General features: G+C 42.3%; 2 protein-coding genes across 3 annotated transcripts in view; one reads left to right on the top strand and one right to left on the bottom strand.

Moving 5' to 3' along the window:
- ACOX2 (acyl-CoA oxidase 2) overlaps positions 1–24111 on the top strand; it is a 35333-nt gene that overhangs the window by 6893 nt on the left and 4329 nt on the right. For both annotated transcript variants that reach the window (XM_083355988.1, XM_083355989.1), the window contains exons 5-14: positions 1691–1798; positions 2645–2764; positions 3114–3229; positions 4754–4926; positions 8613–8775; positions 10333–10523; positions 11552–11713; positions 13592–13697; positions 15380–15597; positions 19009–19141. In XM_083355988.1, the coding sequence (XP_083212114.1) occupies positions 1691–1798; positions 2645–2764; positions 3114–3229; positions 4754–4926; positions 8613–8775; positions 10333–10523; positions 11552–11713; positions 13592–13697; positions 15380–15597; positions 19009–19141 (1490 nt within the window). The remainder of the gene's footprint in view (positions 1–1690; positions 1799–2644; positions 2765–3113; positions 3230–4753; positions 4927–8612; positions 8776–10332; positions 10524–11551; positions 11714–13591; positions 13698–15379; positions 15598–19008; positions 19142–24111) is intronic.
- The window catches only part of KCTD6 (potassium channel tetramerization domain containing 6), a 45635-nt gene continuing 36335 nt past the window's right edge, over positions 14812–24111 (bottom strand). Inside the window, exons 4-6 of the transcript XR_014491689.1 lie at positions 22705–22772; positions 15575–15679; positions 14812–15188 (exon numbers count right to left, since the gene is read on the bottom strand). The gene's annotated coding sequence lies outside the window, so the exon portion shown is untranslated. The remainder of the gene's footprint in view (positions 15189–15574; positions 15680–22704; positions 22773–24111) is intronic.

The following is a 24111-nucleotide window of genomic DNA, read 5'->3' as shown; positions in this document are numbered from 1 at the left end:
TTGCAGCATGCAGTAGTTACAGCTGTCAAGGTAAATCTGTTTCTCAAGAGGGCTTACAGGTTACTGCTTGTGATATCACATTTATGCTATATAGTCTTCACTTGAAATTTTGCCCCAGGTTTTTATATTATTATTTAAATGTTATACAGCAGACAGTATATAGATGCATACATCTGGCTGTGTGCAGTGTTTTATTTTTATTTTTTTTGTTTTAAACGAAGCAGAAACGTATTTATGCTTGCTTAACTGATTAAACAAGTCTCACCTTTTGTTGAGAGTAATAAGTAACAAGAACAGTAATAAAGTCCATCATAGTGTGACTATTAATAGAATGTTAAAGGTAAAGGTAAAGGTTCCCCCGCACATGCGTGCTAGTCGTTACCTCTCGATTAACCTTCAGTAGCTACAGACATATCTCAATCTGATTTTTGAACCTTGTTTTTACCATTTATTTCACCAATTTAAATACAGAAACACAGAAAACGGACAGCAGAAATAGATCTAGTGGTCCATCAAATCTGCCTTTGAGAGTTTTTTTTAGAAAAGCTCTTGTTAATATGACCATTTTTCATTGGTTTTCATTTACGTATGATTTTTCTCCATTGTTGTATGACAACTTCTCTTGTCAAATAGTAAGTATCTCATTATCATCATCATTCTTCACAATCAATTGCAAAGCAAATTGCACAACAAAAAATAGTTATACAAATAGAATGTAAAGACTAAAGAAATAAATATTCATAATCTCCACATCTTCCAGCCAGTTGGCCGTAAGCACTTGAGAATAATCCAGTCTAAAGAAATAAATATTCATAACCTTCATTCTTCTAGCCAGTTACCCATAAGCACTTGAAAATAACCCAGTGCTTAGATAAAGAGGCTTAGCAATTGACCAAACCAAACCAATACAAAGTCTAATGTATATATATAAAGTATTTCTACATTCTGGACTCTACCACAGCAGATCTTTTGCTTAGTTAACTTTTAGAACAAAGTTCACTTTTGTTGTCCTTTACAGTCACTGAGCATTATGAGGCAGTGTCTATCAACAAAAAATGAGAGTAGAGACCTTTCTCCAACTATTTATTGTGTTTGGTCCCTAAGAAACCTGGGGCCTTATAATAAGTCCATGTGGATAGGTGCAGAATAATGCTAATTTTGTCATAAAGGTTCAAACTGTTCTTTAGGTCAGAGCTGTGATTAAGCTGTTAGACAAATTCAACCAGACAGTGATTTTATGATTTTGTATAGATGTTTTAGAAACCTCATATTTATTGGTGTGCATGTGTATGTGTTTTAACAATTGAACTAGACGTCCAGACGAAATGAAATTGTTATTCAATAAGTTTTTATACTGAACTCAGCTCTACCCCAAAATCATGTTAGGAAATAGAGAATATGTCTAAAATATTGAAACTTTACTTTTAACTGAGATCTTTGCAGAGTTGGAATTTGATCACAACAAGAGAAACTTTGCATAAATTTCATTCCTGAGGAAAGACCAGCTAAGGTTGCTAAATCTTGCTAGCAAATGTCTATGGGGAGTCTCAGTCATCCAGGTCATGGTTGCCCCAAAAGTGCTTTTTCAAAAGGCATCTGAACTTTGAAAACACACTTTTGGGACTTGTTAGCAAATATTCAATCAAGTTGTCTGGTATGCCGAAAACTCTTTTATCTTTTTGTTACAAAGGATCTAATCTTCGGGGCTTGGAGACTACAGCCACATTTGATGTGGCCACTCAGGAGTTCATCCTAAACACGCCAAGCTTCTCTTCCATGAAATGGTGGCCAGGAGACTGTAAGTACCAAGCATACTGATGAACTGGATCAAAATGGAAGGAAATGCTAGATTCATTTCTTCTTTTGTTTCCCTTCAGCCTTTAAGATAATTTGGTGTGAAGGCTAGAACTTTCATTGTTCACTGAACACATTCAAAAATCAGAGAGGAGTAAGCATGATTACTCTTTTAATACCACTTTAATACCACTTTATAACACCTTGATAATGCCACACTTGGAATACTGCATCCAGTTTTGGTCACCACAATGTAAAAAAGATGTTAAGACTCTAGAAAGAGTACAGAGAAGAGCAACAAAGATGATTATGGGACTGGAGGCTAAAACATATAAGGGACATTTGCTGGAATTGGGTATATCTAGTTTAATGAAGATAAGGAATAGGGGTGACATGATATCCAATATCTCAAGGGCTGCCACAAAGAAGAGGGAGTCAAGATATTCTCCAAAGCACCTGAAGGCAGGACAAGAAGCAATGGATGGAAACTAATCAAAGAAAGAAGCAACCTAGCACTAAGGAGAAATTTCTTGACAATTAGAACAATTAATCAGTGGAACAACCTGCCTCCAGAAGTTGTGAAGAGACTGGATAGCCATTTGTCTGAAATGGTATAGCTTTCCTGCCTGAACAGGGTTGGACTAGAAGACCTCCAAGGTCCCTTCCAACTATTATTATTATTATCATCATCATCAACTTTTCAAGTCAGTTTCAAATGTTTGTGCCTTGTCTTCTTTATGACAGCTTTAACAATTAAATTGAATAGTTAGTAAGATTATATAGTAAAATCTGGATATTCTAGTTTATTTTTAACCAAATGATAAGTTCTTTTCTTTCCATCTTCTTGCAGTGGGCCGAACTGCAACTCATGCTGTGGTTTTTGCTCAGCTTTATCTGAAAGGACATTCTTATGGCATGCATCCATTCATTGTACAAATCCGCAGCCTCAGAGATCATTCTCCAGGTCAAGGTAATGTTTTTATGAAGCTCTTGAGAAGTGTAAGCTACGAGTCTTTCCATTCTCTGACACACTGAAAGAAGAAGAAGGCACCCTTAACCAAAGAATGCTAAATTCTCTTTTTGATCTCTGTAGAATCTTCCTAGATATCAGTGTAAGAATAGTCTGTAATTTCCTAGGTCTTCGTTTGTCCCTTTTCTGAAGACAGAGTCAAGATGTGGCTTCCCTCAGATATGTTGCACTTCACCATTTCTCCTGGATTTCTCCTGGTTTGGCCATACCGCTGACTAATTCCTTGTGCAATGGAAGATTTCCATTTTATGAAATCATGTTACTCATTGCTTTTTTTTTTATTCCTCAGGAATAACTTTAGGGGATATAGGTCCCAAAATGGGCTTTGAGAATATTGACAATGGCTTTCTCATCCTGAAGAATGTCCGTATTCCAAGAGAAAACATGCTGGCCAAATTCTCTCAGGTATAGACAGATGATTCTCATGTATTCAAATCAGTACCAAAGATCATAGAATTCTGATACCTGGTTCAGAATTTTGACAGAATGTTAGTAACTCTTCCTCTCCTCTCCCTTCCCCTCCTTTCTTTGAATGTTGTAAAAAGCTGAGCCCTGCATACCCTACCTACCTACTATTACTACTAGTATTATTGTTTGCGCAATTAGCCAAATGTTTGGACTGGATGTGGCATCTTAATCCACCTATCAAGTCCTTCCCAAGGACCCGGGCTAGGCATGTGGTTGTTTGGTTGTGTTAAAGGCATTGTTTCAGGAGGAAGCTGTTCCCAGCAAAGCTACCTTTTGCAATTGACCGATGGTGATTTTGTTAATGATGAAAGTGTTCAAGTAGTGCTCCAGAGGTTTTGAGATTTGCACCCAAGATGCCTATTGTTATGGGTACTATCTTTGCTTTCTCTTGCCACAGTCATTCTACTTCTACTTACAGGTCTTTGCATTTTGTTATTTTCTCCAGTTCTTTTGGAGTTAATCACCAACTAAACATAGACCACTACAGTACCACACTCAATCTAGACGGCATCCTGTCAGCCCAGAAGTATTTTGTGAAAGAACTAGTTTTGATTTTCTTTTTAAACGTAAATTTAAAAAGAGCACTTAAATCATTCAGCTTTTGTAATGAATTTTCCTTTTTAGTGTTATTTTGGGGGAGGGTCCCAAATGTGCTTTTTCAAAAGGCAACTGGACTTTATTTTTCCTTGAAGACATTTCGCTTCTCCAGAAGCTTCTTGGGTGAGAAGCAAAACATCTTCAAGGAAAAACAAAGTCCAGTTGCCTTTTGAAAAAGCACTTTTGGGACAACCATGACCTGGATGACTGAGAATTTCCATAGACATTTGGGGAGGGGGTTACCCTCTAGAGCAGGGCTGTCAAACTCAATTTCATTGAGGGCCGCATCAACATTGCGGTTGCCCTTAGGGGGCTGGGTGGGTATGTCCTGGGTGGGCGTGGCCTACTGGGTGGGCGTGGCTAGAGTGCGTATGGCCTGCTGGGTGGGCATGACCAGCTCTACATCGTTCGCATCAAGGGTGCCTATGGGGGCCTGGGGAGGAGTGGGACAGATCTGAGGGTCTCTGGTGGAAGGAGGGTCTCTGGGCCAGGGCCAGGGCAGTGGGGGCCGTTCCCTCACTGTTTCCAGGACGGCTTCGAGGGCCACATGAAACCACTTCGCGGGCCGGATCTGGCCCCCGGGCCTTGTGTTTGACATGTCTGCTCTAGAGTCTAGCCCAAGTACATTTTGCTTCACATTAAATATGCCACAGTTCACCCGTAACTTTCACATAGGATGAAGAAACAAAATTGGCTCGTATTTGCTTCTCAGCAGCAGCCTTCACTGGCAACATTGCACTTTCTTTCACCAAAATATGCAGGATTTAAGAATAAATTTTGTAAATTATTTCAAGTTTTTCTTAATGTCTATCAGCTCGTTCCCCAGTACCTTTGTCTTTAAAATAAAATAATCTGATCTTCCAGGTTCTACCAGATGGTCAATATAAGAAACAAGGATCTGACAAGATCAACTATTTGACTATGATTGTGGTTCGGGTGAACATTCTTCAGGGTTCAGTTATCCCCTCTCTGATGAAGGCTTGTACCATTGCTATCCGATACTCCGCGGTGCGTCGGCAATCTGAGCTAAAGCCAGGGTATGATATGAAAAGAGGGAAATGCTTCTGTCTGGAAGCTTAATTTCCCATAGATATATATACACACACATAATGCTATTCTCTTCTTACACTATTGTTTTTGATTTGGGGCAGGGATAAAGAATTGGTAGCATTCCGTATGTTGATGGACTACAATTCTCAGCACTTATTCTGAACTCTGGTGTGCACATATTATACTTCTATTCAAGCATGGAAAAATTATTTTAGCAATATGTTTCGGGATTCGTATACTACACAATCTGATTTTCCCACAACTCAGCTTCCTCAACTTCAATCTATGTTGCTACCAAAGAAATGTTTTCCACAATATATTAGCATTAATCCAGGAACTCACCTGGAGTTTATAATTTAGTTTATAATTTTTGATGAGCCTTGGTGGAGCAGTGGGCTAATGCCTCCTTAAGTAACACCAGCTGCCTGCAATTAGTGCAGGTTCGCATCCCACCAGGCTCAAGGTTGACTCAGCCTTCTATCCTTCCGAGGTAGGTAAAATGAGGACCCAGATTGTTGGGGGCAATAAGCTGACTTTGTAATAATGCTGCTTGGGGGGGGCGAAAGCCCTAATAAGCAGGCATATACATAGAATGAAGGCTATTGCTAAGCACATTGATTTGTGCTTTAAATTGTAAGCCGCCCTGAGTCTTCGGAGAAGGGCGGGATATAAATGGGATTAAAAATAAAAAAATAAAAAAAAATAATTTAACTGGGTTTATTAAATTAAATCAGTATTGGTGGGTTCTGTTATTAGCTGATTTATATATCCAAGAAATAAGTTTTGATATAATTGTTTCTGATTGAAACAAAGCAGTCATTCTTATTTTAAAACAGGTCAAAGTCAATGAGCCAGGCAACTATAAATATAATTTTCTGTCAATCATGGGAATAACAGCTTCAATTTCTTTTTAGAAAGAGATGTAGTCACTGACTGTTAAGCAACATTTGCAGAAAAATCATATGAATTGTTAGTACCACATTATAAGGCCTTGGTAAGACCACACCTGGAATACTCCATCCAGTTTTGGTCACCATAATATATATAAAAAAATGTTGAGGCTCTGGAAAGAGTGCAGAGAAGAGCAACAAAGATTATTAGGGGCCTGGAGACTAAAATATACAAAGAACGGTTACTGGAATTGGGTGAAGAAGGACTAGGGGTGACATGATAGCAGTGTTCCAATATCTTTGGGGCTGTCACAAAGAAGAGGGAGTCAAGCTATTTTCCAAAGCACCTGAGGGCAGGACAAGAAACAATGGATGGAAACAAGTCAAAGAGAGAAGCAACCTAGAACTAAGGAGAAATTTCTTGACAGTTAGAACAATTAATCAGTGGAACAACCTGCCTCCAGAAGTTGTGAATGTTCCAACACTGGAAGTTTTTAAGAAGAGACTGGACAACCATTTGTCTGAAATGGTATAGGGTTTCCTGCCTGAGCAGGGGGTTGGACTAGAAGATCTCTAAGGTCCCTTCCAACTCTGCTATAATTATAATTGTTGTTGATTATGTTATTGTTATCTTTTCAAGTCAATTTCAAGTGTTTGTGTCTTTATGACAACTTTAACAATTAAATTGAATAGTTAGTGAGATTATACAACAAGATCTGGATATTCTAGTTTATTTTTAACCAAATTATAGGCAACATTTGGAGAAAAATCATATGATTAGTGCCACTTCATAAGGCCTTGGTAAGACCACACCTGGAATACTCCATCCAGTTTTGGTCACCATAATATAAAAAAGATGTTGAGGCTCTGGAAAGAGTGCAGAGAAGAGCAACAAAGATGATTAGAGGCCTGGAGGCTAAAACATGAAGAACTGTTGCAGGAATTGGGTATGTCTAGTCTAGTGAAAAGAAGGAATAGGATGACATAATAGTGTTCCTATATTTGAGGGGCTGACATGCAGAAGAGTGAGTCAACTTATTTTCCAAAGCAGCAGAAAGCAAGGCAAGAAGCAATGGATGGAAACTAACCAAGAAGAGAAGCAACCTAGAACTAAGAACAAATTTACTGACAGTGAGAACAATCAACCAGTGGAACGGCTTGCCTTCAGAAGCCATGGGTGCTCCACAATGCAACATTTGATTCTATTGCTATGGATGTATAAATTGGAAAATATACAAGTAGTCCTCAACTTACGACCACAGCAGAGCCCAAAATATATGTTGCTAAGGGAGAAAATTGTTAATTTTGCCCCATTTTACTACTTTCCTTGCCACATTTGTTAAGTGAATCACTGCAGTTGTTAAATTAGTAACATGGTAGTAGTTATGTGAATCTGCTTTCCACGTTGACTTAGCTTGTCAGAAGGTCGCAAAAGAGGATCACATGACTCTGGGACACTGCAACTGTCCTAAATGTGAGTCAGTTGTCAAGCATCCGAATGTAAATCACGTGACATCAGGATGCTGCAATGGTCATAAGTGTGAAAAATGGCCATTAAGTCACTATTTTCAGGGCTATTGTAATTTCAAACGGTCACTAAATAAACTATTGTAAGTTGAGAACTACCTGTACTGATAAAAGCATGCTTTATCTTATTATTAATGCCTTTTGTAGCAATCCTCTGTTTCAGTTCAGATTTGATTCTGCAGGACAACAGTTTGCTCTTTCCATGTCTAGGAGAGGTTAGGTAAAATATGTTTTCCTAGCTCTTATTTTGTATCAATATATTTGCCAAAATCTGACAAGAAGAAAAACTATGTTTAGATGTATGCAAATGATGTAGTCATCATCTCATTTTAGACCTGTAACTAAGTTATTTACTAGCTAAATGTTCTTATTGCAACAGCAATTCCTCATAGATCAGTATTTTTATATATTTGTTGTTGTTGTTAGTTGCAAAGTCATGTCTGACCCATCATGACCCTATGGACAACGTTCCTCCAGGCCTTCCTGTCCTCTACCATCTTCTGGAGTCCATTTAAGCTCACGCCTACTGCTTTAGTGACTCCATCCATCCACCTCATTCTCTGTCGTCCCATTCTTCTCTTGCCCTCAACCTTTCCCAGCATTAGGCTCTTCTCCAGTGAGTCCTTCCTTCTCATTAGGTGGCCAAAGTATTTGAGTTTCAGCTTCAAGATCTGATTTTTATATATATATATCCCACTTTTATTATATTGATAAATAATTCAAGGCAGTGAATGTTTTAATACTCCTTTCTTCTCCTATTTTTTTCACACAACATCCCTGGCAAGTGAGTTGGGCTGAGAGTGACCCAGGTCAGCCAGCTGGTTTTGCTAGTTTTAAGAACTAGAACTCACCGTCTCCTGGTTTCTAGCCTGGTGCCTTAGCCACCACACCAAATTGGCTAACTGGGACGTGACAAGTCTCTCTTGGAGGATCAAACCTATGGCCAGCTGGTCTTAGAACAGAGGTGTCAAACTGTTGGCCTGCAAGCTGGATGCGTCATCCAGAAGCCACGCTCACCCCATTGCCAACAATGGCAAAATAGTCCCGATACGACTTGCGACATCACGTGACGTCATGAGTTTGACATGCCTGTCTTAGAAGATGCTGAGATTTTGTGGTTTGCACTAGCTTTGCTAATGGGGGCCAAAGGTGTAATCAAGCGAAAGCAGAAAGTTGCTTCTGTTGTGAAGGTACTTTGAAGATATGTGGGCAACATTGCCAGTCATTGTGGTTAAACAATATTTTCTTTTCCTCAGTGATCCAGAGGTTAAAATTTTGGAGTATCAGACTCAGCAGCAGAAGCTTTTTCCTCAGCTGGCCACTGCATATGCTTTTCACTTTGTTTGCAACTATCTGCAGGACATTTTCAACAGATGCTACATGCAGACCCAAGAAGGAACATTTGACTTGCTTCCAGAGGTAATGTGAAAAAGAGACATAGAGCATCTTTTCATATATTTAGAAAACCTTTGGCCCCTTTCATCAGTCAGCAAAATTATTCCTCAGATGTCCCTTCAGAAAAAAAATATCTCTTCAGTATTAATTACTCACAAGTCAGTTGCTGTTGAATTGGAGTGTGAGGTCTGTCCTATGTTTTGAGAATCCAAGTAAGGATGCTTGGACTATTGTATATGACTATAAAATAGAAAACCCCATATACTCCAAACTCTTATGCAGGCACTGTACTCAGACTCTGGTAGCAATTCCTGTTATTAAGAATACCGGTAGGTTCAAGATATGTGTTCTTCATAGAGTTTACAGATGTCATTATATCTAAAAATGAAAAGATGGAACAATATGTTTCTATATGGTCTACATGTATCAAGCTTAGGCATTTATTTAATTTGGTATCATTATTATTATGTGGATCCTTTTTTCTTTTGTTTGGTTTCTTTTTAGTTCCATATATACATACAGGTTATCACTGTAACCTCTACACCGATGTTTCTCAAACTTGATAACTTTAAGATGTTCTGGTTGTCTGGAGAATTCTGAGAGTTGAATTCCACACATCTTAAAGCTGCCAAGTTTGAGCAACACTAATTTAGAATTTTTAACTGGAATGTCATTTTTTATTATTTGCTGGACTTCACTAATTAAATGAATTTTAAAAGCAATCCAAAAGGATAGTTTCAGTGGGAATGTGATTGGAGCTTTTCCCTTGTTTAAAACAGAAGACTTTGGTTCGATAGACAGTTGTGGTTTCAAGAGATACTTGTGCATTGGCTTGCTTTACAGCCACAAAACAAAGGCTTCGGACACGGTCCAAGTAATGTTAAGAGCTTTTAAATCTGTTGTCCAATATGGGTGCTGTTATTAATAACAGTAATGCTTCTTTAATAGATGCAGTATTGATTTAAGACGGTAGAGAGCTTTTTAAGGGTGTGCTTAACTCTCTCCCGCATGAATCAGTGGGATTTGATCCAATTACTAGTAAGCGTTTATTGCCTACATTTGAGTGAATAAAGTCTTTTCCAAGCTGATGTCCTCCAGATGTGTGGGTTGTTCCAATAGGAGGTTCTCAGACTTACTATGCAAGACTTTTGAAGGCTACAGAAAACTAACCCAAGGAAGTTTTATTTATTTATACCGTACTTGTTCCCTTCCCCAAATCCCTGGTCTGAATCTACCATATGAGCTACGAATATAAAATGTAAACCCTCGTGAATGTACATTTTTTACTGAGAAAAGGTGTACCAAATGAGGTGTGTGTGCTTATTCATTTATTTTTCATATTCGCTGTTGAACTATTGAAGTTATATATCTTTTTTTAAAAAAAAATGTTTTGTATCAGTGTTGACTCCTGGCACCTTCATGGACAAATCCCTGCAGTTTTCTTGGCAAGTGACTTGCCATTGCCTCCTTCTTAAGCCTGGCTTCATGCCTAAATACAACTCATAATCTCCCAGTTGTACTCTGATGAATTCACCACTATCTCAAACCATCTTACTATTTTAATTTCTGCCACATTCACAGCTTCACGCCCTGGCAGCAGGCATAAAAGTGATCACTACCACCTATTGCTCAGATGGAGTGGAGGTGTGTCGAAGAGCTTGTGGGGGTCATGGCTACTCTCTTCTAAGTGGTTTGCCTTCCCTTTATATGAAAGTGGTCCCGTCTTGTACTTACGAGGGAGAAAATACTGTTCTGCTGCTGCAAACAGCCAGGTAACTTCAGTGAAAATTTTTATCTTTCATCTTTGAAGCCTCGCTAGAAACATCTAGAGATTTCAGAAGCTTTTCCAGAATACCTTTTACAAGCACTTCTACAGCTTTTTTTTTATAAAACGAGTGGTCTTTAACAATCAAAGTTTTTATTATCCAGCTCTTCCATATTATGAACGGGATTCCAAATTGCTGCAGGGAAAATTTTCACGTTTGCATTCGTGTGTGTATTCCTTTAGTTAAAGAAGGGAGATTTAATGCTGATTGGCTCCAGCTACCTTATGAAAGGGACTCAGTGGGTTAGGACGCTGAGCTTGTCGATCAGAAGGTCGGCAGTTTGGCGGGTCGAATCCCGAGTGCTGCGTAACAGATTGAGCGCCTGTTACTCGTCCCAGCTTCTGCCCACCTAGCAGTTCGAAAGCACATAAAAATGCAAGTAGAAAAATAGAGACCACTACGGTGGGAAGGTAACAGCGTTCCGTGCGCCTTTGGCGTCTAGTCATGCTGGCCACATGACCACGGAGACATCCTCGGACAAGCGCTGGCTCTTCGGCTTTGAAACGGAGATGAGCACTGGCCCCTAGAGTCGGAAACGACTAGCACGCATGTGCGGGGGAACCTTTACCTTTACCTTTACCTTACCTTATGAAAAAGAATATCCAAGAATATTCCAACTTCTTAGGAGACAAAGCTGCAAGAATACTTGAATTACAGCTTTTGTGAGAGAAGGAAAATATTGGCTGGACTGAGTGTCTCTCCCAGGTTCCAGAAAAGAATACTTTTTTTCCTTTCTTTTTATTGTTGTGGTTATCTTTAAAGGGACTGGGTTGAACTAAAGAGTTAAGGAAATACAGAGGTGTAGCATTCATAAGGAAACAGGGCAAATAGTGTAAGCGCAGTAAAGATCTTTTCTGTATTCTGATGTCCTAAAGTTATCTTTTTTGCATGCCTATTGTTTATCTCTGAAAATAGTCATTATTCAAATCATCTTAGTCTGTGTCTTGGTTTTCGTTTTTCTTCTTTATTTTTAGATTTCTTATAAAATGCTATGGAATGGCACAAATGGGCCAGCCGCTTCCTTCATCTGTTGCCTACTTTTCTTCAGTGAATTTTGGAAAATGTCAAGCCCAGGAAAAAAAGGATTTCCTAAATCCTGATATTTACATGGATGCTTATAAGCATCGAGCCTTCAGGTTGGTATAAAGAAACTGGAATAGAATTTGATGTACAGACTTACAACTGCAACTGAGATCAGAATTTCTATTGCTAAGTGAATTCCACCACATTTTATGACTTTTTTACACAGTCTTTAAGCAAGTCACTGCAGTTGTTAAGTGAATCATGCAGTCATTAAGCAAATTTGCCTTCCCCCATTGACTTTTTTTGTCAGAAGTCAGCTGGGAAAGTCGCAAATGGTGCAGCTATTGTGCAACTGTTGTAAATACATTCCAGATAACAAGCACCTGAATTTTGATAACATAATCTTAGGGATAGTGTGATGCTTGGTCTGTGCAAGGACCAGTTATAAGACACTTTTTTGGTGCTGTTGTAACTTCAAACTGTCACTAAACGAATGTTGTTAGTCGAGGACTACATAGGCTGGATGGTAAAAGTTCAGAGAAGACGAGGCAGAAGACTTTGCCCTAAGGTCTTATGTCATAGTAGAAGCTTCTTCCCAGAATTCATATGTTCTTCAGGTGGTTCCCCTAATTCTCAGGAATAAACAAATTGATCATATGAATATAACAATAGCAGGAGAAAATCTGTGTTGCTACTAAAAGTTGACACCAACTAAGGGCACATAATCACTAAAAAAAATCAGCACTCATTCAGTCCTGCACAGATGAAGGAAGTTCTTCATCTCCAAAGGAAGAATAAATAAGAGGGCGGGGGGGGGGATTCAAAAATAGAAAATTCAGTTTCCTACCTTGTCCATTTAAGGATGCCAACTGCAGCTAAAACCATACTGAAAATATTGCATGCATGCTTCTGTCCACTGTCTCATTAAAGTCAAATGTTAACTACTGACTAAAAAGAACTTGTAAATTAAGATCCCCCTTTATAAATTAAGTGATTTACCCCATCACTCATCACTTTACCTCATAAACAAGAATGCACACAAATTCTCACGGTCATGCATGAAGGCGAGGAGGAGATGATGATGGTAATGATGATGATGATATGATGATAAAGATAATACTTTTAGCAAACAGATTGCATGCAGGCCTGATTTCCTAACCAAATAAATAGAATCAAAGACTCAAGATTTTTTAGCAGGACTGTTTACAGTCACTTCCATCTTCTGCTGATTCTGCCGATTCTTGTTTCTTGCAATCTCTACTTTCAAAATGATGCTCCTGTCTCATTCACAAATAATTGGTTTGAAGAGGATTCTATTTAACCTATTTTCTGGGAAGGCCGCTGGATAAAATATTTTTAGATCCCATGACTTTGTCTTCAGGACTGTTGATGAAATACCTCAACTGATACCCATAGCATCATAATCATCTCAGCTGATTAACACTTGAACCTAATACTCACATAGTCAGAGCTTTACACAGAAAAACCACCTGTATTGAAACGTAACCATTTTATAAACATCAAGTAGAGCCTGAGATTTCCATGTATCATAATGGGCCTAAAGTTGTAACATGGTCTTTGGTTGGTGTATTGAATTGTTTTTGATTTGCAATGAGTTATTATGACCCAGATTGTTGGGGGCAATTAAGCTGACTTTGTAATAATGCCGCTTGGTGTGTGTGTGTGAAAGCCCTAATAAGCAGGCATATACATAGAATGAAGGCTACTGCTAAGCTTGTAAGCCGCCCTGAGTCTTCGGAGAAGGGCGGGATATAAATGGAATTAAAAAAATAAAAATAAAATAAAATATATCACAGTGCTCAGAAAACTCTTTTATTTGCAACTGTTCATTCCAGAATTTCACCCTCCCATGTCATTGCATGGGTCAGTCCCCATCTTCTGCCATTATTAAAGAGCATTTTTTACAAATGAGGTAATCAGCTATAAATATTAGTTGAACATGTTGACATGTCAATATTTATTCTTCTCAGGTTTGTAAGAAATGTGGCAATCAAGCTTCAGCAGTTGGTTCAGGCAGGAAAACAACAACATGAAGCCTGGAACCAGTGCACTGTGCAACTAGCAAGAGCTGCGATGGTTGGTAACTGCTTTGTGCTTTTCCCTGATCAGTTATTTTGCCAGGAACTGAGAATCCACCAATTAAATTAGGCTCAGGCAATGAAGTCAAGGAAAATGAGGCCCTTCACACTTTGCAAAACCACCTTTTGTGTAGGAAGGATGGAAGGGAAAGATGGCATTGACTTTTTACGCTGTGCCAAGGTGTGCCAGGTTTTTTCCAATGTGACATGTCTTAACCCTATTTTAAAAATGACTTTTTTAAAAAGACTAATTTTTGATGACATTTTGGGTCAAAAATTATATTAAAAATTATATTAAAAATTATATTTTGACCCAAAATATGTCATATTGAGTCAGGTTCTATGCAGTTAGTAGGCTTTGGACTTATAAGTTCTACATCCTATCACTAGCATTCCCATACAATTTTTTATAATATATCTAGCATTCAGTAATTCAAGTTTCATCTACAGGCACAAACATGAAGCAGGAATATGATTCAAGAACTGGATAGCCAAAATGATTGATAAGCTTCCACTGAATGCTGATTGACTTGATTTCTGAAGCTGACAATCCTGAAGCACAGGCTTAGCTGGAGTAGCATTGTCATATTCTAGGTCAAAGTCAGACCATGACTTATAACAATTGTCAAATTTGTGGGGGGGCGGCAGGGTTAAAAGAACAGAGTCCTAGCTTACAGTAAGCAGCTGTTGGTGCTAGCTGCTTTCTGCATGGTCCACCAATTAGTTCTTTCTTTTCTGTTGACTTTCCTTTTTTGTAGTGATCTTTCAGGCCATTCATTTGGGTCTGTTGTATCTTCTCTGAGGAATTAGGTGAATGTAAATTCAAAATGGTGGATACAATTACTTAGATTAATGCTGCTCAATAGGCCCTACTAATAACAACATGGGGATTTGTCTAGAGACATCCACTTCCAACCTCAAATTAACCACATATGAAGGAAGAGTATACCAGTTTGGAGAAACGTGCCTTTCAGATGTAGATCTCAGATATGTGAACAACTTTCCAAATTTTCTGATCTCAGTTCCCAAAAACACTTTGAGCAGCTATTGCACATGTTGAAATAGAAACCTGTAAGGACGTACCTCAACTAAGCCACCCAAGAAAGCAGAACTCTTGAAACAGACATTGTCTCAAAAGGAACTTTTATTAGGGGCTAGTGACAGCAGGAAATCAAGGCAAGGTCTGAGAGAAAAACCTGCAAAGCAGTATATTAAAACCAACATTCCATACTCCTGCCAACAGAGTCCCTGTGTTCATTTGAATCCTAGCCAATCCACAGGTGGCATCGTGTTTTGGTTAAGTGGTTTTTTCGGTGGGCTCCTCAAGGTCTTTCTCACTTTTGATTTCTTCTGGCTCCAAGCACAAACCATCTCTCAGATAAGGGAGAGACGTTCCATCCATCCCCTGGGGGAAAGGCTTCCTGCAGATAGTGAAAAGCAATCCCAAAAACTCCTCCCTCCCAACAGAATGGCAGGCCACAAAGGAAGGCTACAGGAAAGTAGAAAATAGGCATAGGGTTAAATTCATTTCTTTGCGGACCTGACAAAACCCTACTATGTAGAAGTAGAACCTTTCCAATGGATCTCTTTCCAACCATCTTTGACAGACAAACTTTTAATATATGTGCAAGTTTATGGTACAAAGATCTGGGATATGACTCTCTCTGTTAACTTTTTCAGGCTCATAGCCATTACATCGTGGTACAAAAATTTACTGAAGAGTTGGGGAAACATGCCAAAGAATCTGCTATCCAGAGGGTCCTCAAAAATCTCTGTGACCTCTTTGCACTACATGGGATTTTCTCTAATGCAGGAGATTTTATGCAGGATGGGTTTTTTTCTACAGAGCAAATTGACAGGGTGACTGAAACTTACCTGGACCTCTTGGCAGTCATTCGGTGAGGTGATTTTCTTCTTCGCAAAAATGCATTGAATTCCATATTTGGGTGGTGCTCTTGCAAATCTGACAAACTGCTTAACCTTTGGATGAACAAAAAGGGAGGCTGCCACATTTCAGGGATCCTTTGAGAAGCACTGAGTTGGTTTTCATATTCTCCATAAGACTACTTTGCATCTGCTTCTCTATAAAGATTAACCGTACAGTGTGCTGTGACCTAGTAACAGTGACATTTCTGTGGGCACCGTACTCCCTTCTGTGTGAATGAGTGAATATGAAAATGGAGTTAATGTTTACTCACCATGTCTGAGCAAAAGCCAATTTGCCCAAGAAGTATCCTGCCTTTAATATTTTTACAAATAGTTCAAAGTGGTGAACATACTTACTGTAATACTCCTTCCTTTTCCAATTTTCCCCACAACAGCCCTGTTAGGTAAGCTGGGATGGGCTGAGAGAGAGCGAGTGGCCCAGGGTCACTAGCTGGCTTCCATGCCTAAGGTGGGACTAGCGCACGCCGTCTCTGGTTTCTAGCCTGATGCCTATACCACAGTCACTGAGGAACACACTAGGTCATGGGTAGGCAACCTCGGCTCTTTTATGACTCATGGACTTCAACTCCCAGAATTCCTGAGTCAGCATAGCTCATTAAATCCATAGCTGACTCAGGAATTCTGGGAGTTGAAGTCCATGAGTCATAAAAGAGCCGAGGTTGCCTACCCCTGCACTAGGTTCACGCTATATCAGCCTCTTCAAACTTCTGGTTGACTTCGTCATTGAATTTCCTTATGGGAAGCTGGCAGTGAGTGTTGGAAATCTTCTTTCCATCCTTCCCACCCTCCTCTTTCCTTCCTTCTTCCCTCCCTCCTTTTCTCCTTCCCTTTTCCTTCTTTTCTTCCCTCCCTCCTCTATCCTTCCTTATCTGAATAGAAAAAGAGAAAACCAACTTTCTTCCTTCCCTCTTTCTCTCTCCCTCCACCCCCCAATTAGGCTGCTGCGGGGTGAGGGAGTGATGGATTATGTAAATAGATGGGAAACTGTCGCAGAACATTGAAAAAAGGATCACATGATCATAGCAGCAGCCCAGCAATGCTGAAGCAGTCAGAACTTCCCCAAATTTCATTCCCTCAGGAATAATGAGTCCTGGCATTCTATAAGTTAGCCCATTTGAGGTACTGTACCTTTGTTGACAGAGTTTTGCCCTATGATGCAATCTTTTGCCCAGTTAAAGGTTACAGACAGAAGTGTTTTAGCAGTATATAAATCTTGTTTGACACAGTGAAAATGAATTGGACAAGCAACATCTGTTTGGCAGAGGATAAGACAAGTTGATTTTTACAGAGAGCAGAAATGCAGCCTAGATCTAATATGCTTGACTTATCATAAACAGGACCATAAAGACTACTTTTTCCATTTTGTGCTCTATTGCTACCACTGGAATGCTATCCTAATATTCCCCCAACCCACTTCTTTCCTCTGTAGAGCAGGATTATGTTTCTTTTGGAGTTTGAGAATCATTGTAGTCTTTAAGATTGTAAAAAGACTGATAGGGAATAAACCACAGTGAATGGAGCTGCTGAGAAAAATTTCCAATGGTTATAAGAGGGCATGGCTCCAATAAGCTTCTTGCTTTATCCCCAGAATTAAAAGAACAATAAATTATATTGCAAAACAAATGGACTGTGTATATAAAGCTTACAGAACCTGGTTGTATTGGCGGACAATTATGGTACATATTTTTTGTTTTGTTGAAATGGTATGTGTACAATTTCAAAAAACATAATCAAAGAGCAAAGGGCAGACAAAGGCAAAATGTAGAGGGAAATTAGAAGATTTTTTTAGAAGTGGGTGGAAAGGGTAAAAAAGGAGCCTCCAGCAAAATGAATGGAATTAAAAATTAAAGTAGTGATACTATTTGGGACGCGGGGGCTCAGTGGGTTAGGACGCTGAGCTTGTCGATCGGAAGGTCGGCAGTTTGGCGGGTCGAATCCCGAGTGCCGCATAACAGAGTGAGCGCCTGTTACTCGTCCCAGCTTCTGCCAACCTAGCAGTTCGAAAGCACGTAAAAATGCAAGTAGAAAAATAGGGACCACTACGGTGGGAAGGTAACAGCGTTCCGTGCGCCTTTGGCGTCTAGTCATGCCGGCCACATGACCACGGAGACGTCCTCGGACAAGCGCTGGCTCTTCGGCTTTGAAACGGAGATGAGCACCGGCCCCTAGAGTCGGAAACGACTAGCACGAATGTGCGGGGGAACCTTTACCTTTACCTTTAACTATTTGGGAGGAAATGGAATTGGAGAAAGGAGTAGTTTATAGAAATGTTTGGGAATAATAGTAGTTAAATAATACTTAAAAGTAGAGTTGAAATTAGGTCTTATAAATATTACTCCCCCCCTGCCAAAGAAAAGATGAAATGAAGTTTGCATAAATAGGGAAAGGTGACAAGAATAAATGCAAAAGTTATTGGGGGCTTAGGTTTCAAGGGTGCCTGAAAAGGAGATAGACAAGATTTGGATTAAAATTTTACAAGACATGGCAAGAGAAAGATATTGACGTTACCTATGTGGTTGGAGTGCAGACTAAATTTTTGCTGTAACCTGCCCAACACTCTTTATACCAGTGTGCAGGTCAAGAATATAGTTTATGCTGTACGATTGTTTATTAATATAATTAATGTGTTTTGTTAATTATATTAAATGGAAGTATTGTGAACAAAATTAACTATACTATTATTTAGCTTATGCAAATTGTTGATCAAAGTACCTTTTTTCATTCTTAACTTTTGTTAGCTTTCATGCTCAGTTAGAGATTGTTGCATCAACTTCTGAATCTCTGTTTTTCCAGATTTTGCAAACTTAAAAAGGACACGTGGTTCTGTATAAATAAAAGTCTAGAACCAAAATTACAACTTGCAGAAGATTCAGGCCAGGGCCAATGGCAAGAGACACGGAGAGCTATAGTTCTGCCGTATTTGGACAGCCACAGGTTGTCTCTCTAGGGCAGGGGTGTCAAACTGGCAATGTCATGTGACGTGTCGCAACGTATCACAACTTTTTCTCCATTGCTGGCAATGAAGTGGCCGCAGTTTTGCCATGACGCATCCGGCCCACGGGCCGGCAGTTTGATACCCCTGCTCTAGGGACTTCTATCCCAGTGGTGATCCATCCATTTCCTGCCCATGAGTCACATCATTCATTACTGCCTGATTTTTTAAAAACTTGTTTAAACGGATGCCTATAAATTGCTGCTACCTCTGATCAGTACGTTTGGTCCTTTATGTTTTTAATCTGATTTCGCACAATTTTTTTATGTGAAAACTTCTATTGGATTTTTGGTTTATATTTTGAGTACTTTATGAGGTAGAACACGACTGATAAATTATGACTCATAAAATATTTTCCATGCTCTTTCAGGAGAGATGCTGTGCCACTGGTGGATGCCTTTGACTTTTCTGATGCACACTTAAATTCAGCCCTGGGAAGCTATGATGGCCATGTCTATCAAAGGCTTTATGAGTGGGCCAAGAAATCACCGACCAATCAACAGGTGAGAAGAATCAGCGGAAATAGAAATGGGAAATTGTGACAGGACAGGACAGGATGTCAGCTTTACATTAAAAAGCAGTATTTAACAAGAAATACCGTATATACTTGAGTATAAGCCGAATTTTTCAGCCCACTTTTTGGGCTGAAAAATTCCACTTCGGCTTATACTCCAGTCAACAAAAAAAAACTTACCGAGGACTTGTGCGCGGCCGAGGCTTTGGTGCTTCCGGGATCGCCCGCACCTCTCCCAAGCCACCGCCGTCCGAGACCTGCCGAAGTTTGGGGAGGTTTGGGGAGGTGCGCGCGCACCTCCCCAAACTCCGCGCCTTGCCTGCCTGCTTCTTTCCGCAGCGGAAAGAAGCAGGCAGGCAGGGCGCGGAGGAACGGAGACTTGCCGACGTTTGGGGAGGTTTGGGCGTCTCCCCAAACCTCGGCAGGTCTCCGTTCCTCCGCGCAGACCTGCCGACGTTTGGGGAGGTTTGGGCGCCTCCCCAAACCTCCCCAAACCTCGGCAGGTCTCCGTTCCTCCTGCCGACCTTTGGGGAGGTTTGGGCGCCTCCCCAAACCTCCCCAAACCTTGGCAGGTCTCCGTTCCTCCTGCCGACCTTTGGGGAGGTTTGGGCGCCTCCCCAAACCTCGGCAGGTCTCCGTTCCTCCGCGCAGACCTGCCGACGTTTGGGAAGGTTTGGGCGCTTCCCCAAACCTCCCCAGGTCTCCGTTCCTGTTTGGGGAGGTTTGGGCGCCTCCCCAAACCTCCCCAAACCTCGGCAGGTCTCCGTTCCTCCGCGCAGACCTGCCGACCTTTGGGGAGGTTTGGGCGCCTCCCCAAACGTCCCCAAACCTCGGCAGGTCTCCGTTCCTGTTTGGGGAGCTTTGGGCGCCTCCCCAAACCTCCCCAAACCTCGGCAGGTCTCCGTTCCTCCGCGCAGACCTGCCGACCTTTGGGGAGGTTTGGGCGCCTCCCCAAACCTCCCCAAACCTCGGCAGGTCTCCGTTCCTGTTTGGGGAGGTTTGGGCGCCTCCCCAAACCTCCCCAAACCTCGGCAGGTCTCCGTTCCTCCGCGCAGACCTGCCGACCTTTGGGGAGGTTTGGGAGCCTCCCCAAACGTCCCCAAACCTCGGCAGGTCTCCGTTCCTGTTTGGGGAGGTTTGGGCGCCTCCCCAAACGTCCCCAAACCTCGGCAGGTCTCCGTTCCTCCGCGCAGACCTGCCGACCTTTGGGGAGGTTTGGGCGCCTCCCCAAACGTCCCCAAACCTCGGCAGGTCTCCGTTCCTGTTTGGGGAGGTTTGGGCGCCTCCCCAAACCTCCCCAAACCTCGGCAGGTCTCCGTTCCTCCGCGCAGACCTGCCGACCTTTGGGGAGGTTTGGGCGCCTCCCCAAACGTCCCCAAACCTCGGCAGGTCTCCGTTCCTGTTTGGGGAGGTTTGGGCGCCTCCCCAAACGTCCCCAAACCTCGGCAGGTCTCCGTTCCTCCGCGCAGACCTGCCGACCTTTGGGGAGGTTTGGGCGCCTCCCCAAACGTCCCCAAACCTCGGCAGGTCTCCGTTCCTGTTTGGGGAGGTTTGGGCGCCTCCCCAAACCTCCCCAAACCTCGGCAGGTCTCCGTTCCTCCGCGCAGACCTGCCGACCTTTGGGGAGGTTTGGGCGCCTCCCCAAACGTCCCCAAACCTCGGCAGGTCTCCGTTCCTGTTTGGGGAGCTTTGGGCGCCTCCCCAAACCTCCCCAAACCTCGGCAGGTCTCCGTTCCTCCGCGCAGACCTGCCGACCTTTGGGGAGGTTTGGGCGCCTCCCCAAACCTCCCCAAACCTCGGCAGGTCTCCGTTCCTGTTTGGGGAGGTTTGGGCGCCTCCCCAAACCTCCCCAAACCTCGGCAGGTCTCCGTTCCTCCGCGCAGACCTGCCGACCTTTGGGGAGGTTTGGGCGCCTCCCCAAACGTCCCCAAACCTCGGCAGGTCTCCGTTCCTGTTTGGGGAGGTTTGGGCGCCTCCCCAAACCTCCCCAAACCTCGGCAGGTCTGCGCGGAGGAACGGAGACCTGCCGAGGTTTGGGGAGGTTTGGGGAGGCGCCCAAACCTCCCCAAACAGGAACGGAGACCTGCCGAGGTTTGGGGACGTTTGGGGAGGCGCCCAAACCTCCCCAAAGGTCGGCAGGTCTGCGCGGAGGAACGGAGACCTGCCGAGGTTTGGGGAGGCGCCCAAACCTCCCCAAACAGGAACGGAGACCTGCCGAGGTTTGGGGACGTTTGGGGAGGCGCCCAAACCTCCCCAAAGGTCGGCAGGTCTGCGCGGAGGAACGGAGACCTGCCGAGGTTTGGGGACGTTTGGGGAGGCGCCCAAACCTCCCCAAACAGGAACGGAGACCTGCCGAGGTTTGGGGACGTTTGGGGAGGCGCCCAAACCTCCCCAAAGGTCGGCAGGTCTGCGCGGAGGAACGGAGACCTGCCGAGGTTTGGGGAGGTTTGGGGAGGCGCCCAAACCTCCCCAAACAGGAACGGAGACCTGCCGAGGTTTGGGGACGTTTGGGGAGGCGCCCAAACCTCCCCAAAGGTCGGCAGGTCTGCGCGGAGGAACGGAGACCTGCCGAGGTTTGGGGAGGTTTGGGGAGGCGCCCAAACCTCCCCAAACAGGAACGGAGACCTGCCGAGGTTTGGGGACGTTTGGGGAGGCGCCCAAACCTCCCCAAAGGTCGGCAGGTCTGCGCGGAGGAACGGAGACCTGCCGAGGTTTGGGGAGGTTTGGGGAGGCGCCCAAACCTCCCCAAACAGGAACGGAGACCTGCCGAGGTTTGGGGAGGTTTGGGGAGGCGCCCAAACCTCCCCAAACAGGAACGGAGACCTGCCGAGGTTTGGGGAGGTTTGGGGAGGCGCCCAAACCTCCCCAAAGGTCGGCAGGTCTGCGCGGAGGAACGGAGACCTGCCGAGGTTTGGGGAGGTTTGGGGAGGCGCCCAAACCTCCCCAAAGGTCGGCAGGAGGAACGGAGACCTGCTGACGAGCCGCGGCTACACAGGGTATTCCTGTGTATTCAGGCTTGCAAAATGGCGGATCGAGCCTCTGCTGGCGGCAGAGGCTTGCAGAACGGCGGATCGGCTTATACTCGAGTCAATAACTTTTTCCAGTTTTTGGGGGTGAAATTGGGGGTCTCGGCTTATACTCGAGTCGGCTTATACTCAAGTATATACGGTAGTTGGTTTTCAGCATCAGACCAAGGCAAAATCTATTCTGTAGTCTGAAGATCTATTATTAAAACATTTTATTTGTGTGATTTCCCTATATCCTGGTTAATCTTATATAAACATATAAATATGTACAAATCTAGGCAAAACAAATGATAAATAGGATAGAACTAGCTGTATAACCAAACTAGTGTTTAGTGTTAACAGGACTCAAAACATACAGAAAAGATAAGTTTGAAATGATTTGTGACACCTTTGGAAGGAGAAAAAAGGGGGATATGAGGGTTGATTTGGAGGAGAGAAAAAGCATGAAGAAAAAGGCAGTTCTGCAAACAACAAAAGAGGCAGGATATCAACAACAAAAAATTGTCATCACAAGAATACAGATTACCTGGTAGTAAGAGTGATGGAAAATTGAAGCAGTCATCCTGAATAACTTTGAATTCTGGATTTAATGGCCTAATGGGATTGAAATGGACATGTATATTACTTCTAGGCCTCAAGCCTGATGCGGAGATTATCTCAATGTTGCTAAATAGGACCTTGTACTCCTTTTCTGAAGTCCTTTCATGATAAGTTGGACAAGAAAATGCTTTAAAAGGCAAAACTATGTACAGGTTTTATAAACATGGGAACAGGCAATAGCTGGTTTCACGTAGCACACTAAACTTGCAATAAGAAAACATGGTCGCTAACCACTTTTACAAAATATACAGAATAATAGAGTTGGAAGAGACCATGTTTAGTCCAACCCCCTTCTCAAGCATGTGACTGATTGTGAAATGTTAGTAGGTTTAGACCTGGTTAGTACTGAATGGAAGAGCCCAAGAGAAAAATGGTTAAGTCTGAGAAGGTGGGGAGCTAGTTTTCTTACCTTGCTTTTCTTCCTCCATGAGAGGAAAATTACAAAAATTAGTGCTCAAATTACAGTTCAGCTGGATGGAGGCCTACATCAACATAGCCTATTTTAATTAACTCTGAAGGTATTACAAAAAAAATCAATGGGACATTAAATGGGACAGACTTTTGCATTTCATTAAGCCCTTCCTTCCCATCTCCCAAATAATCTGAGCATCAACAGTAAATCAGAAAACAAGAGAAAGTATCTGTATATCTGTTTCATCGGCATTTTGTCCAACATTGTCTGAATTTTGTCAGGTTGTCTGTAGGATTTTAAGTTGCCCAGAAAAATATATGCTCTCTGCTTATTGATAAAATGTTGGTGCCTCCATTCCTGTTAGGCACTTCTGTTCCACTATGGAGTGACTGGCATGATTATAATGATAAGAAAGGAAGCAAGTAATCTCAGTTTCCTACTCAAACAAACAAGTTATCCAGTGGTGGGATTCAGCTGGTTCGCATCACTTCGGCAGAATCAGTAGCTATTTTTTTTATTGCCCAGGCCCAGAATGGACTTCTGGAAGCGGCATCTACATAGAGAACCAGTTGTTCACATATTTGAATCCCACAACTGAAGTAATCTAAGTTTTGGATTCAAATAACCCAATGAGCATAGCTTGTAGCAGCCAGCAAGCTGCAGAAAGAGCAATAAAGGGGGAAAAAAACTAGCAGTGCCAGAAGTCAAGGATAGAGATTTGGCGTAGGAAAGCTCCGCAAGAGTAGGCAAGGACTATATTGCCACACTAAGGTAGTCCTCAACTAACAACCATTCATTTAGTGACCACTCAAAGTTGACAGTGGCACTGAAGTGACTTACAACCAATCCTCGCACCTACAACTGTTGCAGCATCCCCTTGCAGCATCCCCACAGTCATATGATCAGATCCTGGGCACTTGG

This window comes from Vipera ursinii (assembly GCF_947247035.1).
Source record: "Vipera ursinii genome assembly, chromosome: 2".
In the NCBI taxonomy this organism is placed as follows: domain Eukaryota; kingdom Metazoa; phylum Chordata; class Lepidosauria; order Squamata; family Viperidae; genus Vipera; species Vipera ursinii.
This window is presented reverse-complemented; position numbering and strand designations above follow the sequence as displayed.